We start from the raw sequence: 19,611 nt of genomic DNA, 5'->3' as shown, positions 1-19,611 counted from the left end.
AGACCTTTCTCAGTGGTTCAGAAACTACCTGAGTGTCAGAATGTGGTGTATATGATGAAGACTCTTGGTTGCCCGGTACAGGAAGTGAGGAAGCTATATTTTCTTGACCAGAGCCACTCGGTTCAGGTTCATCATTTGCTCCAGCAATATCAACCACAATTTCAGCAGCAATATGGTTGGAATTTTCAGGTGTAGGTGAAGGTATATGGGTGAAATTTTCAGGTGTAAGTGAAGGTATATGACTGGAATTTTCGGGTAGTGTAGGTGTAGGTATATGACTGGAATTTCTTGGTGGATGGGCAAGTCGGATTTCGGGTGCTGCAAGTTCAGGTTCAACATGTTAGTCAGGTGTGGGTATAGGTGGCAGAGATATAGCAATCGAAGGTTCTGCCTGATCACCAACAATTAATTGTAGCACTTCATCGGCATTATGTCTCTCCCCCTGAAAGGCAAACTCAAGATGAGAGTAATACATTTCATGTTCATGAAAGGACACATCCATGGTAACATGAACTTTTTGGGTTTTTGGGTCAAAGAATCTATAGCCTTTCTGGTGTAATCCATAGCCCACAAATATGGAACGAAGTGCTCGAGGTTCCAACTTTGTGCGCAAATTTTTGTGGATGTGGACAAAGGCCACACAACCAAAAATTTTGGGTGGTAAATTTGAAGAGGTGGGGGATCGGGTGGCTTGATGTAAGGTAGCAATTGGTGTTTGGAAGTTGAGGGAGCTTGATGGGATCCGATTAATGAGATATGCAGCTGCAGTAACAGCTTCACCCTAGAATTTCGTAGGCATGTGAGCACCAAATAAGGAAGCACGAGTTACTTCAAGTAGTTGACGGTTCTTTCTTTCAGTGACCCCATTCTGTTGGGGAGAATAAGGACATGTCAGTTGATGTGCAATTTCATGTTGTAAGAGATACTGAGTTAATTCTTGATTAACATACTCTCCCCCATTATCTGTGCGAAGAGCTTGAATAGGTGTTTGATATTGAGTGAGAACCATATTATGAAATTACTGAAACAACTTGGTGACCTCCTACTTGGTTTTCACCAAAGAGACCCACGTCATACGTGTGTGATCATCAATAAAAGACACAAACCAACGAGCACCATTAAGTGAGGGTACATTCGCAGGACCCCAAACATCAGAGTGCACAACCATGAAGGGAAAAGAGCTTTTATTCATTCTTAGTGGAAAAGAAACCCGATGGCTTTTGGCCAACTCACAAATGTCACACTTGAACATCAAGTCAGAACACTTTGAGAACAAACTAGGAAATAACTTTCGTAAATAGCCAAAAGAGACATGTCCTAAACGGCGATGCCACAACCAAATCTCGGATTCTGGTGTTGGTTTGAGAATAGGAGAGCCTTCCACGGTAAGAGCTTTAGTAAGTTGAGTTGTACTTTCTGGCTGGAGATCAAGATAATATAGCTTCCCTCTTCTAGTACCATAACCAATTGTATTCTGAGTGCGAATGTCCTTAAAAACACAATAATCAGGCCAAAAAATAACAATACAGAGTAAGGCATTGGTAATTTGAGAAACGGACAAAAGATTATGATTAAGTGAAGGAATGACAAGAACGGAATCCAAATTAAGAGACGGTGTAAGTTGGATAGAACCTTCCCCAATAATGGGAGAAGACGTACCATTAGCCGTGGACACAAAGGATTGAGAGGAGGGTTTGAGAATGTGAGAAGGAAAACTGTCACAAGTCATGTGATCCGTTGTACCTGAATCAATTATCCACATACTATTATTACTACAAGGCAAAGGTAGTGCAGGCTTACCATCATTATCTGTAGTGGCAAGATTTGCAGTAAGCTTGGCATGGGTTGGAATAGCAGGTTTTGTAGGTTCTGTAGAGACATGGTGTGCCTTAGCCGGAGATGGTTGAGTCGTGCGCTTGGTAGGAGCTTTGGCTGGATCCCACCAGTCAGGATAACCAATCAGCTCATAACATCTAGCTTTGGTATGACCAGTTCCACCACAGTGGGTGCAAGACCTGGATTTACTACCAAGCTCAAAATTGCGGGATGAGGAACCATCATTTGGGATAGATTTTCTGGGCTGCGAAGGTTTAGAGCGTCGAGTGAACAAAGCAACAGTGTCGGAAGCGTCCACCTGTGGTGGAGGAGTGAGCAAGCGGCGGTGAGCATCACGACGAACCATGGCGTACGTGGTTTCAAAATCCAAAGAGGGGTCCTTCCGAAGTATTTCACCACGAACTTGGTCAAAGTCTGCGTCTAAGCCATTCAAGAAAATATGGATACGAAGCCGTTCAACGGATTTTTTATAGGCAACAACATCATCTGGATCTTTCATCTTTACTTTGTCACGGTGATCCAATTCTTGAAAAATCTCCACCAATTCTCCATAGTAAGTAGAAAGTGGACGACCAGATTGTTTGGTTGAAAAAGCACGTTGATGAAGAGCAAAGACTTGTAGTTCATCCGAACCATCATAGAAGGCCTTTGCAAGGGCAATCCATATTTCACGAGCAGTGCGGAGACGAAGATAACGTTTCATAATATCCGGTGACATGGAGGTGAGTATCCACCCCTTAACTTTTTGATTATCAGCATACCATTTGGAATAAGTGGGATCCGATTCGGTAGGCGGAGAGGACTCGCCAATGATGTAGTCAAGTTTTTCACGGGCAGCAATATGCATTTCGACGCTTTGAGACCAAACATCATAGTTGGTCTCATTCAGAAGAATACCAACACTAAAACCAGTGCTTTCGGTTTGTACATGAACAACAGGAATAGAGGACTTGTGGGAATAGTCAGGTGGGTCAGTGGCCATGGTGATGGTAGGTGAGATGATATAGATTACATCCGATACCAAGATAAAACGTAGATGAAGATGCAAGAAGAGTTTGATGGTTGAAAAGTTGTATTCTTCATTTCAGATCGTGAGACATATATAGTCAAAATACAATTACAAGAAATCATATCAAATTAAACTAATTACCTTTAACCTAGGGATACCATAATTCAATCCCACAATTCTAGCTAACTTAATCACTATCTTGGTTGTACAAAATAATTATAATAGGTAATAAATCATAACACTAAATCTTTATTGTTCATCTTCATCGATTGCTATTGCAATTCCAGGTGTGAAGAATCTTCTCTTCTTGTGAGCTCTTCTAAACTCAAATCTGATTTTCTATCCATGAGCCTCACTTTAAAATCTCTTGAGACTTGAGAGTTCCTCCTAGTTTGTTGAGTACAAACACTGAGTGAGTGAATCATTGAGCCTATCTTTGTAAAACCCAAATCGGGTACTATATTTGTGCGATTGTAGAAGAGTTGGGGTAATTTTGAAACCCTTGTGTAAGAGTTTCGTGAAACTCTTGAAAAACCACACCTTAGTGAAGGTTGAAAAATCCTAGGTGGTGAACCTAGGTAGTAGACGTAGGAGAAGGGTCTCCGAACTATTATAAATTACTTGTGTGCTCTTTACTTGCTTTACTTTTACAGCCTTTATTTTTACAGCTTTCATTAACTCTTTTAATCTAACATAACTTGCTTTATTTTATTTACTTTATTTACATAACACTAATCTAACCAAGTATTATTTATTTATTGTATTCTTATTTTTCTAATATACTCTAACCATAATTATATTTGATTAATCCGTCTTTACTTTATATTATTGTTTATTCTGTTCATATTGCTATTGTTCTGTAAAATTGCAAGTTAAGTACTTTCTAGTGCTTATCTTGTTAGAAGCTTTGCTTCAATTGGTTCCTATTGTGCAATTTATTCATATTGCTCATATAGGCCTATTTGTGTGCAATTATACTTTGCCATTGATTAGATTGATAGGATTTTGCATCTAGACGCATTATATACTTAAGTTATAAGTCTAAAGATAAGATTTGATTTGCTTGGAAATAAATTAGGACAATTGTATTAGTAAGACTCACGTTGTGTGTTTGGTGTGGTGCTTGATTTGTAAAATTGATATAAGGAGATTCCTATTCGGAATTTGGGAACACAATTCACCCCCCTCTTGTGTAACCTAGGTCCAACAATTAGATCCTATCATTTTAAAATTGGATTGTCCTAAACCACGTTTATTATTAATTTGCAGAATGTTTGGAGATCATACCTTCCAGAAAGTCAATACATTCTTTCAAAAATTAAACATATAACTTAATTATAAATTTTAAAATATATTTTTTGAAGTGAAATATATAACTTAATTATTAAAATTTAATATCTTCTTTTGTTCTTGTTTTTTTAAATTCGTCTATAATTTTTTTTTCAGTGTTTGTGCAAATTGTAGCCTACATTGATTTTGTTTTTTGTTTCTTTTTTTTTTCATGTTTTTGGAAACTCAAAATATTTTTTAAAAAAAAAGCCTCAAAGCACTTGCAGTAATTAACCCCTTACTTTTTGGGTTAAAAAAAAATCGGCTTGGGCTTCTAAACTTTGGTTATTCCATATTTGAGCTTTTTGCTGTATCTTCTTGGGCTTGTGTGAGTCATATATTAAATTAGTTGCATGTCTGCGCTTCACACGACATGTAATCATATGTTTATTAAATCGTCACCCTGAAATCACGCACTCTCAAATCACGGTTATTGCATTACATTTATAAAATTAACAAATGTCATGCAAAAAGTCAAGTTATTTACACCATTGCCATCAAACAAAGGAAAACCTAAATCGCATACCTACTCCAGAACCCACTCTTCACCATTGCAGCCGAGGAGAGAACCCAATCTGCAACAAGTCTCAACCGCGATTGTTTCAGGTAATTTTTTTCTTCCTTTTTTTTTTATATATTTGAACTATAACTCCTTATTATGCTTCATTCTCCATTCTTATACAAACTCAGAGGTGATTGATTTGGGGGTTTAGGGTTTGTCATATGATTTCGTGACTTAAATTCACTGGTTTTTAGGGATTGTTTCATGGATTTCATGAAAAATGACGACGACTTTGGTACTCCGGTGGAAGTTGGGGAGCCTTCATATTTAAATGAAGATTTAGAGATGGTCACTTTACGTTATATGATTGCCGCGGAGTTATATAATATATAGTGCAACATAAAATGTATTAATTATATTTGATATTATTGTATAATATATTATGTAATAATGTATAAAATATATGTATTTGGTATTAATGGATAATATGTATATATTTATTACAATTTATAATTATATCACCTCACCGCAATTTTGTTCATCCAAACGCTAAATTGGACATCAACTGACTTCACCATAGTTTTTTTTTTTGTGACTCACCTCATAACAACACAACTTTTTACCTCACAACACCAAAATACAAAGTATTCCCAAATGGACCCAATATACTTATAATTCTATTATTATAATAATAAAATAATTTTTAAATTTATTCCAAGCAGATAAATTATTATGTTTTCATGAAAATGACATGGGAGATGAAAAACAGAAGCTGAAAAGGTGAACACGACAGAACACCTGCTGAGTCCATATTATTTGCAAGAAATAACGGATCATGGGCCTGTCTGCTGAGTCAAGATTGTTTGCAAATTGCAAAGAAACATCTAATTATGGGCCAGAGCGCAAGGTAAAAGGCCCAGCCCACAAACTGCTGAAAACATCAACTTACGGTGTCCTTTTTTGCACAAGCCTAAAATCGAAATTTACAAGCTAATGAGCTATGTACCAAAACCATTAAAGTCAGGCCAGACAGCGAAGTTATGGAATTTATTAAAAAGATTGGTCGTCCAAACAAGAGGGTGAACTCTAAGGTACTCTCTTTTTATTTTTGAAAAAAGGGTTTGAAGAGAGGTAGGATTTGAATCCACAATCTAATTGATAGGTGATCATTTACATGCAATGTAATTGCCGTTCAACTCTAAGATACTTGATTGGGAGGTAAGTGGTTGGGAGTAACTCTTGCGAAATAAAAAAAAGGCATAGGCTCAATTTATATGTCTTAACAAATTTTTTGGAACCATTTCCATAGTCAAAATACCTTGTAATTACTATACCCGCTGTTTAATGTAGGTTGGAGTCCAATACACGCCTGGGATTTACCAACTTTCATTTTTTTTTCCTTCACTATGCTAAAAAACTAGCTTGTTTTCAACAATGGAAGGACTCCTTCACGATTGAAAGACTTAAACTGTTGTGAGCTTCCCAAGCCACGGCAACTTTTAGGGTTGAACAGTTTCAGAAGCTCATTATACTTTTCAATGTCAAAATTGTGCGCCTTAAATAGCTTCTTCTGCTTGGCCTCAAAACGACGCCGGAAGAAGCCTTCAAATGTGGGCTCCGTTGAGGTTGTGAGGAAGAAAAGGTATCCAATGCCAAAGTGAAGGGAAGTGGCGAAGAAGCAAATGGGCTCCATGACATCCCAACTTAATTCCCAGAAAGTGAGCCTCATAAAGGCCATTATTTGGGCCGTCAAAAAGCCCAGCCCACAATACAGCTCACCTCTGACAAGGGCCCTGGCCTTTTGGTCTATCAAGGCCTTTTGGTTTTCCATTTGTTCCAATTGTTTTGTCCTAGGGTCATTTTGGGAAACAAACGATTGGGAAATCAGGCGTTCCATTGATTCCGCGACCTGTAATAAGCCAATTCACATTAATCCATGGCCACGACAAGGGTGATTATGTAATTTAGCGACCCAAAGGTCGGTAATTTGTAATTACCTGCTCAGGACGAAGAAACACGGAGTTCCCTAAAACGATGACGTTTCCGGACTGATCTAACATCTTAGCAAAATCAACGCCTTGATCTTCGTTGCCGCAATCGTTGACACAGATCTGAACGAAATCCGAGTACGAGATCCTGCTCTCCGGCATCTCTCTAAGCTTCGCTTTAAGCTTCTCCACTTGCGCCAGCGTTAACAGGTTTCTCGCATCCTGGACTGAGACACCGAACGGAGAATCTCCCACTGCCGACAAGGGAGGTGAAAGTTCGTCGATCCGCAACCGATCTCCCGTAATGTTGACGCCTTTGAGGCTCTCTCTTAGTTTATCCCGCAGTGGCAGGGTGAGGAATTCCGGAAGCGTGGTCGCCGATCGCCGATGGAAGAAACGCCGGAATAAACCATTCGCTCCGGATTCCGGCAATGTCAAGTATTCCCGGTGAAAGTTCGATTTTGAGGCATTAGGTGGAACCGTAGATTTCAGCGAGGGCGGAGAGGGATTGAGAAGGGAATGCTCTATAGTCGGAGATGTTACTCTGCAACTGACATAAAGTCGCTTTGGCATAATTTTCCGAAGCGCCATTATTGAAGAGGGTTTGTTTCAATAAGAGAAGTGCGATGATTCGGTTTTCAGTGACCTGAGAAATATGCGTAGGTGGCTGGGTGCGTATATATAGGGTCCGAATGTAGAGGAAAGATTCTCTACTCAGAAAGGTCGTGATACTAATTAGTCGCGGTAATATTACTTTGAAATCTTTCGTTTCCTTTTGTTTGTTTTTACTTCAGCAAATATTATACTGGGGTAATTAAATGGACGAGAATTTGTACCACACATTAATACGTTATGACATAATTGGTTTTCTTTGTCATATTTGATTAGAGTAAAATTATAATTATTTAATATTGTATGAAAATTTTAATTAAAAAAATCACATTTTTTTAAAAAAATAATTGTGCGGTGTTGTTGAAATGATGTGTTTTAAAAATATAATAAATATTTAATTAAATATAAATGAGGATTCCAAGTTTTCTCTCTTTTTGGGCAGAAAGTAGAATTCTTTTTTGGAAGGAATCCATTTTTTTTTTTTAGAATTCCAAATTAGAAAGATTTTACCAACCAAACAATAGCAATCATTTGCAAAAAGAAAATTATCATTCCTAAAAAGTTAGATTCTACGTTTTAGGGATAAAACCCACACGAACTTTTGTTCTAATGTGAGACAATATCTCAAGTGTTTGTTGGGTCAATCTTTCTTCTCTATTCATTCTTCAAATTATTACAAATGCATCAAAGTGACCTGCAATCATGGTCTTTAAGCCCAAATTACACTCCAATAGTGTGCATGCTTAAACTTTATTACTTAATTGTTTAGAATGTACGTATAGTATGGTGGGTCAAAAAGCTAAGCACATTTGATGTTAGTGCATCAAAGTGACTTGCAATAATGGTCTTTAAGCCCTGTCTATACTCCAATAGTGTGCATGCTTAAACTTAATTGTTCATAAAGTATAGTATATTGCGTCAAAAAGCTAAGTATTTGATGGTAGTTCATCAAAGTGGCTTGCAATAAGGGTCTTTAAGCCCAAATTACATTTCATTTGCTCGATTGATACGTTACGCTCCCCTCTCGTATAATTTTTCATTTTCTCAAAGCTTTTAAGTATTAAATAATACTTCTAATATGAGTCATTATTTAACACCCCAGACCCCGTCAACTTTTAGTAGCCCCCAACATCAATTACTGACTTCGTCTCTAGTCATCTTAAATAACTACTTGCTATAATATGAAGAGAAAATACCGAATGTGGCCTCTATGTGCATTGCAAACAAAATTAAGGATGAGGTTCAGTTTGATGTAAGTACAAAGAAAAATTAAGCAAATTTATATGCATATTTAAGTAATTAGTAAGAAACAATGAAAGGATGAGGCAAAATAATCCTTGATTTCATGCTAGCAAGCTAGCTAGTTCAGTGAATTGAAGAATTAAAGAATCCCAACAATTTGGGGGAGGAATTGTGGAATCATATTCGGCTTTTGGATTCCGTGTGTGCATTTCTTATGAGAGAATTCTTACACTAGTGGAAGTCTACTAGCCTCCATTTCCTTCACGTGCACAGCGTGTGACAAAGAGAGAGAGTCCCCTCTATCCGATTCAAAACTCCAATTTATATTGTTTAGATTTACATTTGAATCACCATCACATCGGTTGCTCTCGTGCGCTACACTCATAAAACACATACATACATCCGATTTCATGTTATATATATATATATATATGTTGGCTTACATATTTTGGCACCATTACAATCAATGACTTCCCCAAGTTGGGGCCTGGGGGGTCTTTGTTTGTGGATATCCTCCGTGGACCTACAAGACACATTAATAATAGACATATTATATATATATATATATATATATATATATATATATATATAAAAAGAATTCTCCTGTACGCACCTAAGTTACTTCATTGAAAAAATTGACTTGTATGTTTTAGGGTTTTGTTTATTAATTAATTTGTTAACCTTGCTTTTGTGACTGAATGATTCTACGTAAGCCCACTAAATATGATTTTTGTAGGTGGTCCCTTAAGAAAGTTTTTGTATGTGGAGGATGACCTTACTAGAGGGTGATCGTAATTTTGGCGACAAAAGGAAGCTTTTTATCCGACGAAGCCCATTTGAGCCACCAAAGAATTGAAATATGGCCATTTAGGAGTTGCATTAGGGTTAGGGTTTAGTAGTTTAATGGTGGTTAGGTATAGAAATCATATATAGCTAGATGACTCACCTACCTCACGCCATGTTGTGGGGTTCCCAACTTTCCATAATTTAGGGTACAATGCTGTCCGAATCTGAAGCACTACATATACTGACAGAGAGAGATTGAGAGTGCGAATGGCGTGTATGGAACGTAGTAGAGAGACTACTGGTGGTCTCCATATGATCACACTATATGGATAAATTTAATAATGCAACAGCACACAACAGACTCACCACTCCAAGAATCAGCTTCCAATTCGATTGGAACCATTACCACCTCCTTAATTATTGTCCTTGTGTGTATCAAATCTTTGTTTTATGCCTGAAATTTTGTCCATGACTTGATCTTTTGAACTTCTTCTGGCCAAGACGAGACTAATAATGTTGATGGGACCAGGATATTGACAACAATTCCCAATATATGCTTGACATCCTGCACATCCGAAATAATTTCTTCTAAAGAATAACGGAACATTTTTAAAAAAAGAGAACAAGAAGCAATTGCTTAGCTAAAAGTCTTATATATTGCTAAAATAAAGATATGATTTATGAAAAGTTTATAAGTCTATATGTTTATTGAATTAGTAAGGCGTTTTAAAGCCTTGAACCCTCCGATGGGTTGAGTTTGAGAAGGGTTTGACATGGATATCTTACTATCACATGGAAATCTTATTCTTCTGATTCAATTGCAAGAGTATCCGTCTTCCCACTCGCAATCCAATCGCACAAAAAATTAATAGAAAAGTTGTCAAAAATCACAAAATCCCTAAACTACGGAAGATTTTCATGGTAACAAAAATACCCAAAATTCCATCATTCAAACAAGCCCAAAATTCCTAACAGGGGAAACCATAACAAAGATCCAAATCATGATTCATCAACACCACATAGCAAATCAGACATTGCCGTTGGACAAAGAAACCCTCAACACCACAAACATAAGGGTATCAAGATGAAGATGGTGTAAATCAACAAAGATGTAATTCGACTCTGCCTTGCTTCGATCATTCGAGTCTGGTTTTGACGAAGACTGTCCTTGCTTTGGTCATTCGAGTCCATAGCTTTGGTCATTCGAGTCCATACGCACAAGATTGTGTAAATCGACGAAGGAGAAAGAAAGAAATCAGTTCTTGATATTTTGCCGGGTCAAAAAAAGGGTTAATTTGAAGCCGTTTGATGTATCTAACGGCCGAAAGAGATGTCTCTCAACTTAATGAGAATGCGGGATCCGGCGTAAGAGACAGAGCATATATATATATATATGCGGGCGCTAGCTACCTGATGTCAGATATGGATAGGTGTGTTTCATTTCAACTTCACATATATACAACAAGAATATTACCAATCCTATACTTTGTTTGTCGGATTATATTCTAGCTAGAATATTCTCATTTCATAATTAATTTGCAAATCCTAATACTTGTCCCCCATGGATGCCTTCTTGGACCGACCTAACTCTACTCGTTTTTTGAGTTTTGATTGGCTCGTTTGTTGGGTTTTTCAAATTGTCCAACTCACAAGTACGAGAAATATTTTTAAAAAAATGTCGCACATTGTCCAACTCTGCTCGTTCGCATCATCTTCTTTGCACAGCCATACTTAGCAGGAGGATTTTTCCTAGGCCAGATGGCCCAACTTTTGTCATGCTTCGGGGCTTTCTTAAGTGGGCCTATGCTATAAGTCCGGCCTTCTTTTCTAATTTGGGCCACGAAAATTGCTTGGCCTGGGACCAGCCCTTATAAGATGGACCGGCTGAATTGTATTATCATATCCAATGGGCTATAAGAAACTTTTATTTATTCCTAGTTCATAGCCCACAAACAGATACGTTATGTGCTCATTATAAACACAAGTCACACAAGTTGATCAATTTTTTCCATACAAATATGTTTTTTTCCATGGAAACTCGCAACCACTACTCATCCCCGATAAGTGGATGAATCTTCCTCATTGGCATTGGGGCATAGGCCATAGTGAAATTATGTAGAACATGCAATGTTATTGATAGTTGGATAAGAAAAAAATGTATAAGGCTGCCAGTGTTTTATTTTAAGGCCCCCAATGTCCCCAACAAGTGTCCAGGGGCTCAGCCAACCTTGCATCCTAGGGCCCCTCTTCAAGACTTCAATTCAGCATTGACTTATTATTGATTTATAGTCTAACCCACATTTACAAAGTTACAAACTATCAAACTCAATCTACGGCCACAACTAAAGTGAAGGATGAACTCGTTTCAAGACCACTTGTCTCATGACTCTCACACCGCCTCTAAACCCACAATGCTTCAATTAATATGTGATTTATTTTGGCTAGATAAACTTTGAAGAGGTTTTTCAAAAGAAGATTTTAATAGGAAATTGAAAGTGTGGTGGAAGTAACAATTATTCTCAAGAATCCTCCTCTACAATTGTGATAAATAAAGATGTAATATTTTATTATTTAAAATTATTACTATTGATTATTTTAATATCATATATATAACTCAAAAAATTTTACAGGGGCAGCCCCTATAATTTAATTGTGTCCTCAGTGAATTCGATTTTTGGATCTGCCATATTCGGGTTGTGAGAAATAGATTTCATGTAGAAGATTGGCAGGAATCAAGTCCACCACCTCATATAGGAAAATATCCTAACCCTTAGGTTTAGCTACATAGTGATTTTTGATTAATTTTATAACACGTATTTGCTAATTTAACTAAATTAAATCTAATAACAGGTTTGGTTTGAGCTTCCTATTTATGTCAAAAATGATAGATCTAAGGGAATAATCACTTAGATGATAGTCTAATCGTAAATCTTTCTACGGCCAAATCATATGGATGTCGAAAGTCTTGAGTTCGATTCCCAATAAGAACAATATCCTTGTGAGTCATGTTAGGCTTTAGCCCAATTTATCATGTGGGGAAACTTTGTGTGTGAAGGTCTGAAGGATCGGGTTTATGCCCATATCGAATATTAAAAGAACAAATTTGTATAATTTCGTACTCGATTTCTATATTTTTTTTTTAAAAAAAATGATAGGCATAAGGGAAGGGAGTAGTGGGGACAAAACCTCGAAATTCTTGTTACAAAATAAATGAAGGATGAAGACGGAATTCAAATATGGCATAAAATGCAAGGGGGAATTGATGAATTAAATAGAGCCAACTGTGTAAGGTAGACAGACACCAGAGCGTCAATGGAAGGGACATTTCATCCAAAATAGCCCTCTGCTGCAAGGCAAAGACCGTCACACTTTTGGTTTTGGTTGGTGATTATATTTATTACCCACTGCACACACTCACGCCAACACATAGATTTGGATTACTCACTGTGGGGCTCAAATCACAGAAAAAAAAAAGAAAAAAAGAAAACACTACTGAGTTTCCAAATTCATAAATGGTGGGTTTCTCATCACTATATATATTTAGGGTAATCCTAACTAAATAGGTTGTAAAAGTTATTTAGATGTCTATGTGTTTGATGGGATAGTTGGTGTTAGATTGGTTAATCAATTTAGGTCAAGTTATTAGGATTTAATTTGATTAGTTTTCAGATGGATTTAACAAATTTTTGTACAATATATTTCATTTCCCATCGGAAGCAATACATTTGTGGTCACGTGCTGAACTTTGGCTCAATTTACCCTGTCATCAGATGAGAAACTTATGTGCACGCAGGCCTGACTGTCCGAATTTAAGCTCATATCGAATGTCCAAAAGGAAAAACATATATGGTGTCGTTATCGATTACAAAAATATAAATGATGTTATACTAACCTCTCATTCTTTTATGAGTAATCTAGTTACCTAATGGGTTTTTGAAATTGAATTCTTCTTCTTTAATCTATTCAATACAACATCATTTTTGGGTAAACATGACCAATTAGAGAATGTACCATTCCATTCACCAAAAGCAAACAGAGCAACAACCCACCTAAGTCTTTTGAGAGCTAGTAAATTCTTGTCCCATTTTACTCCATATAGTAGATATCTATCATATATCAACACACCCTATTTTTATAGTGTGTATCATACTCTTATATATTGTGCTCCCCTTTTGTGGAAAATTAGTTCAAAATAAATATAATTGACGTGTGTTTATGCACTTCATCTATATAGGGGAGCTATAAGTAACAAGCCCCAATTCCTACAATACTTGATTACATTATAAACATGCATGTCCTAAGTTCATTATAACAACCCATTTAAGGTCTTGATTGCCAAAAGTATATTTTGTGTAAGATATAAGGCATTTCAGATACGTTATTAAAATCAAATAAACCTCTCTTACAAGCATTACCATTTTTAGAAAATCTGTCACTAAACATTTTTTTTGGGTAACTAAGAACAACTCAACAGATGTGAACTTTGAACAAAGAGTACAACCCACTAAATTCAAACTCGGGTAGAACTATGCACAAGCAAACCCCCCCCTGACAGGTTAATTGGGCATAGACCCAGAACAAATAACTCGAAAATAGTTGCATCCTAAGTTCGAAAAGATAACCAGCTCAACCGTCGTCAAGTGGTTAAATACGACACTAAACACCATTAACTTAGGGTATAAGTCTTCTTGGAGATTTAATTATTATGTATTTTAAAGCAGGACTTGAGTTCAAAATTCAAGTCATTGGCGCCAAGGACTTGCTTCTAATTATGCTTTTGACTAGTGGCCAAGGTGATTAGGGTTGATGGATATTAAAAATATTTGCACTTTTTTTTGTATTTTGGAACTTTTGTTTTGCCTTTGCAGTGATAGGCCATGCAATCAAACTGGGTGGAGTACAGAAGGGCAGAAATAAATAAGTGGGTCCCATTCTGATACTTGAAATCTTGGTAATTTTGACTTCCTACTACATCATCAAGAAAATGAGAGGTCTTTAATTTATGAAGGAAGCAGAAGCATTGCTTACCAAACTGATAATGACCACGTCACCAAGTACAACTAAACAAGCCAAATTGCTTATACAAATATTAGGGTTCTACCACAATTGGTCCTGCCTTGGTCACCATAACTAGAATTTCCAGAGACAAATGTTGATAAAAGTATTTAATAATCTCGTTTCTTATCTTATATTCTCATGTTTTTAATCATATTAGCTACATCTTCACTAATGTTTGTCATTTTTGAAAAATCAAACCAAAACATTTAAAAACGTAACTTTTGTTGTTCCATGATCATTTAATTCAATTGTTTGTACATTCATTTATTTGTTCTTAATAAACTAACATTTTCATATATTTTGTTTTAATCATACTTAATTTAAATAATTTAGACTCAAAGACTTGACTTCGCGTTTCAAGATTTAAATTAACCTTCAATATTGTCTCATTCACTAAAACTATATCATTTACAAATAACACACGCCAAGATACCCTACATTGGATTTGACGTGTGAATCCATCAATCACTATAACAAGAACAATCTGTCAAACCCTGGTACAAACCTACTGTGATGAAAAACTACCCTTTAACCTCCTTTGATCCCAACACCAACGACCTCCTACGCACTTTATGGAATGATTTTGAATTTTAATTTGATGTTAGATTCTATGTTTTTTGGGGCCAGAAACAGAGAAACTAACGAGGGATGAATGTAGAGAACATGGAAATACTACATATATATATATATGTACATATATATATATGTACATATATATATATGTATATATATATATATGTACATATATATATATATATATGTATGCATACTACATATATATATATACACACACAAATATACAATTTACGAAGGCCATTTCATCAAAGTGACCAGCAAATACATTAATCACCACGATTAGAAAGTAACATGGACTTCTTGCTGGTCTCGTTACCAGTTTACATATATCTACATTAGCTCAGTTACGAAGGAGCTTAGACATAGTAACTACTAACCTACTAACATAAAAGGATACGCGCTAGACAACTGATCGATACATATGTTACATACAGAATACAGAAGGTAAAAGGTCATAAGGGTCCGGATATCAGTTAGCGTTGAGAGTAAAACTCATCAAGATCTCACAGTTTGCATCAAAGGTCATTTGCATACAGTAGTCTTCAGCCTCTTTGCAGCCTTCACAAAGCCCACAATGACCTGCAACTCGTCCATTTGCTTCACAGACACAACCATATAGCAAAATATGTAAAAGAACATATGATACGTCAAACGGAACAAAAGTAAATGGGACAAATATGACGAGTATATATATGTATATACCTGTGACATGAAATGCCTCTGAACAACATCTACTAGTTGTTCCTTGGATGGGTTGGGAAAAGCATCAACCTGGAAACCATCCAGATAATCAAATGCGACAATGAGAATATACAACAACAGTTTGTAAGTGTGCACCAATGAAAAAAAAAAAAAACCTCACAAGATTAAAGTATCGCCCATATCGCCACAAAGCAGCACTCTCCAGCTTGCTTAAGTCAACCTTCTGCAGAAGAGATGTTGAGAAAAGCCAAAAAAGGTAAATAATAAAACCATAGAACTTTTGTTCGCAGACATGAATATAAAAAATAATCACACTACTATGCAAAAAAGGTGAAGAAATTGTAGCGAAAAATGCATATATACCGTGGACCCACGGGGTGTAGTAATAGAGTCCTTTGATTGTGAATCACAAGAGAGTGATCTGCTCATAGTCTTGTGAGATGATCCAGTTGATTTATGAATTCGATTCCTCAATTTATGGGAATGGGACTTTTGAGTGTCATCAGAAGCTGGAACAATCAAGAGAAACACAAGCAAAATGAAATGGGTGGTGGGGTCAAAAAAATGATAAAGAAGAGAATGTAGCTTTTGGCAAACAGCAAAAGCAAAAGTTGAACACAAAGGATCCTATGTAACAGCCTCAACTAGAATTCCTCAAACAACATGTTACAAAGAACCAAATTCAGAGAGCAAGACAGGTACAGGAAATTGATCAGTAATAACATGCAAAGCATACTCTGGAAGTTTATCAGTCTACATTCAGACATCAAATTAAAATCTAGAAAAACACTCCTTCATATAGGATACTAAACACATTCAACTATAAGAAAGGTGGATTGAAAAAATCAATCGACTTCACAAAAACTACCGGGAGAAATCTGAAATATGGCACAAAACTATAACTTGGACAGATCCAAATAAACAAATGAATTTATGAACCACACCTACCCATATCAGATCCATTCCACTGCATGTTGTCAAATTCCAAGTCGTCATCCTCCTCATTACCAGTAGGAGCCTCAATCACACTCAGAGCATTCCTCTGTAGCTTTACTTCTATGCCATTAGTAAGAACCTGCATTAGCATGAACAAAGGGATCAAATGCCATTAACAACCACAACCAAAGGCTTAGAACAATCAGCAAAATAAAGGCATCAGACAATCATTTGAATCGATTGTAGGTACTGAAAATACTGAGGCTTAACATAAATGAATATTTTAAACAAGACAAGCATGCCTCACACAAAACGTAACTAGCTCAACAAGCGCGATATTAAGCTGAAATCATCCAAGATATGCAAAGATTAAGATGATGTTATGTAACCAAATACACCAGGTATGCTCTTTGCAAATTTGGAGAATGGGTCTGCAACCTTGGAGTAAGTAGAGAAAAACATCAGCATTTTTAAAACACCATACAAGAAAAATCAAATAAACAAGCAACCTTGTATAATTACAGAGCAACTGAACATGAAGCAAGAAAAATGCAATAAGTTTCACCATCCAATCATTGAATAAACAAAAGACACTAGTCCAGAACTCCATATAAGCAACTACAGAATTTTATTAGTCGTAAAAAAGCCTGTAATCCTTCCCGCAAAATTTGTAAACTAAGATTGTTTTGTGCAGGCCCATCATGCAGAGCTGCAAACCAAAGCACAACACAAGCGTAGTCGTTACTGAATATCCAAATAACAACTGACAACAGCAACAAAAAAAATTAAAACCCAGAGCAGTATCTTGAAGACTAAAAGCAACGGAAAAAGGCATTAGCGAGCCCCAAAAGCAAAAAAAAATTGTCCACCCAGAATCTCCAGATTAGGAAACAGTACCCAGAAATCCAGATCCATTAATAAATACACACATGCAATTCCAACAAAAAATTCCAAACTTCAGACTATAACATGAAACCCGCAAAGAAGAGATATATTAGGGAAATTACACATTAATCAACTACAATTTGTTATCAATCACAGATACATATTCTGTACTAGGAAATTCAATAATCTTCTAGATGCAAATTGGGAAATTGAAATTACAAATCAAAATACAACATAATCAAATTAATAGAGGAAAAACATTGAATACCTGAAAATCAAAACCACCAAATTGGCCCCACATTAGTACATTACTAATAACACACAATTTGAAATCACCAAAAAAACCCAATTCAAAAAAACACAAAATACCACATTATAATCCCAAATTCAATCACCCAACCAAAACATGCAATACCCATTTCAGAAATTCAGAAAAAGAAACCAAAATAAATTACCAGCCAATGCCATCCCCCAAGCCCAACAGCCTTCTTGACCACACCTTGGAGACCCACAAGCACAGACTTGGTTCGGTTATTCCCGGTCACCACAACCTTAGTATGACGCGGTAGTACCGAGAGCTCCTCCTCGCTGCTGTCCCCACAGCTCTGCACATGCGAGAATCCACCTCCATTTACTGAACTCTCAACTGCCTCCAGCATTTCTAATTCCAATTCAGTGACTTGCAAACTAATTAGGTGAAAACGAGAACATCAAAACTCGAAATTACATCTAATGGAAAGATCACGCATTGATGAACAAGTATTTTGAGTTTTGGAGAGCAGACGAGGGAGAAATTGAGGAGAAAATTGGGATTTTTTTGGGTGAAAACAAACACAGAGAGTGGTGGAGAGAGAGGGGAAAAAAGTGGTGAGTGTGTTTCTTTGTGTGGGCGATAGAGAGAGAAAAGGAGTACGAAATGAGAGCGACTGGTTTTCGCTTATTGGTTATATTGCTGTGAATCCCAACGAGAAGAAACAGACCAATGAAACATTGACACGTAGGGAGTGTGATGTCCTTAATCATGGGCGAGGTTTAGGTTGCGAAATAGAAAAACCAGTAGCGGTTTCGTTTTGGGGAGTTGCTCGTAGTGGGGGGTTGACCGTTTGACTTCCGGTAAAGGGTGAAGTGGGGTCGGACGAAATTAGGAAACTACCATTGTATCCTTATTTCGAGAATTCAAATTCTCACTGAAAATATTATCGAAATAATAAATCATATTTTTTTGAATAAAAAGTTAACACTAGAATTCTAATAATTATCGATAAAAAAAAAGATGAATGTTATCCAATGCACAGATAATAATTGGAAAAATATAAATAATTTTAATGACTATTCATTTTTTCAAGTAAAAGTTATTGAAAAGGGAAGATATTTACAATAAGAAATTGAGAATCACTAACAAGAATTTCACTCTTTTTTGTTAGAAAAGGGGTTACCTTAGAATAATTATTTGTGTGATAGTCGAATGTTGAATTTTTTTAACCAAATCATATGGATTGATATGATCTTGAGTTTGATTCTCACTTATGAACTAGACCTCTTACCCTATAGTCATGTCAGTGGCGGCCCTGGGAGGGGCGACTTGGGCCCTAAATTCTCTAGGTCCCAGATTTTTTAAAAAATGTTAATTTTATAGTAGCTCAAACCCAAGTAGAACAAATAAGTCAGATAATAACCATTCAATTTCAATTTAAAAATCAATAAAAATAAATTTTTTAAAAAACACGGTCCCCTTTTTAGAGTTCGTCCAAGACTTCTAATAGATTTAGGTATGTCCAATGTGTTCGATGAGAAATTTCTATGTATGCAGGTATGATGACTCTAGTTTATGCTAATATCAGATATTCAAATGAAAATTTTGTATCTATCATTCTCGGTTATAAAAAAAGAGTTAATGCTGATATAGTTATTGTTATAATAGTACAAAATAAAAAAAATGAATATTAAATGTAACATGGCATTTCCGTGAGCATAATAAATAGAGAATTTAAAAAAATATAAAACGGACGAGGGTTGTTTGGTAATTTCAGGCGAAAGCAGCCAAAAAGCAAGAGAGGGCGTAACGTAGAATGGATGGTAACAGAAGCCCCGAGATTCCTAAACGGGGGCCCACGTAAGGGAAGGCGCTACCTGCCGTCGGTGTTGTCTTA

At 36.3% G+C, this 19,611-nt stretch overlaps 2 protein-coding genes across 2 annotated transcripts; both read right to left on the bottom strand.

Moving 5' to 3' along the window:
* Positions 1-5,951: 5,951 nt before the first annotated feature.
* On the bottom strand, positions 5,952-7,535 carry LOC120011364 (calcium uniporter protein 4, mitochondrial-like). Its single transcript, XM_038862464.1, has 2 exons — positions 6,674-7,535; positions 5,952-6,585 (listed from the first exon to the last, which is right to left on the bottom strand). The coding sequence occupies exons 1-2, from the start codon at positions 7,253-7,255 to the stop codon at positions 6,094-6,096; spliced, it is 1,074 nt and encodes a 357-aa protein (XP_038718392.1). The 5' UTR covers positions 7,256-7,535; the 3' UTR covers positions 5,952-6,093.
* Positions 7,536-15,160: 7,625 nt separating this feature from the next.
* LOC120010310 lies at positions 15,161-18,368 on the bottom strand. Its single transcript, XM_038861080.1, has 6 exons — positions 17,917-18,368; positions 16,589-16,715; positions 16,004-16,149; positions 15,801-15,863; positions 15,641-15,709; positions 15,161-15,535 (listed from the first exon to the last, which is right to left on the bottom strand). Exons 1-6 carry the CDS (start codon positions 18,118-18,120, stop codon positions 15,461-15,463), a joined length of 684 nt encoding a protein of 227 aa, XP_038717008.1. The 5' UTR covers positions 18,121-18,368; the 3' UTR covers positions 15,161-15,460.
* Positions 18,369-19,611: the final 1,243 nt, after the last annotated feature.

This window comes from Tripterygium wilfordii, chromosome 12, assembly GCF_013401445.1.
Source record: "Tripterygium wilfordii isolate XIE 37 chromosome 12, ASM1340144v1, whole genome shotgun sequence".
Classification (NCBI taxonomy): domain Eukaryota; kingdom Viridiplantae; phylum Streptophyta; class Magnoliopsida; order Celastrales; family Celastraceae; genus Tripterygium; species Tripterygium wilfordii.
This window is presented reverse-complemented; position numbering and strand designations above follow the sequence as displayed.

Bases quoted from the DNA above. Each gene is read 5' to 3' on its own strand.
- LOC120010310 (XM_038861080.1), bottom strand. From the start codon at position 18,120: ATGCTGGAGGCAGTTGAGAGTTCAGTAAATGGAGGTGGATTCTCGCAT. The intron at 16,716-17,916 runs GTAATTTATTTT...ATGCTAATGCAG, and splicing joins TTGGGGGATGGCATTGGCTG to GTTCTTACTAATGGCATAGA. The intron at 15,710-15,800 runs GTGAGGTTTTTT...GATGGTTTCCAG, and splicing joins ATGGGCGATACTTTAATCTT to GTTGATGCTTTTCCCAACCC.
- LOC120011364 (XM_038862464.1), bottom strand. From the start codon at position 7,255: ATGGCGCTTCGGAAAATTATGCCAAAGCGACTTTATGTCAGTTGCAGA. The intron at 6,586-6,673 runs GTAATTACAAAT...GGCTTATTACAG, and splicing joins TGTTTCTTCGTCCTGAGCAG to GTCGCGGAATCAATGGAACG.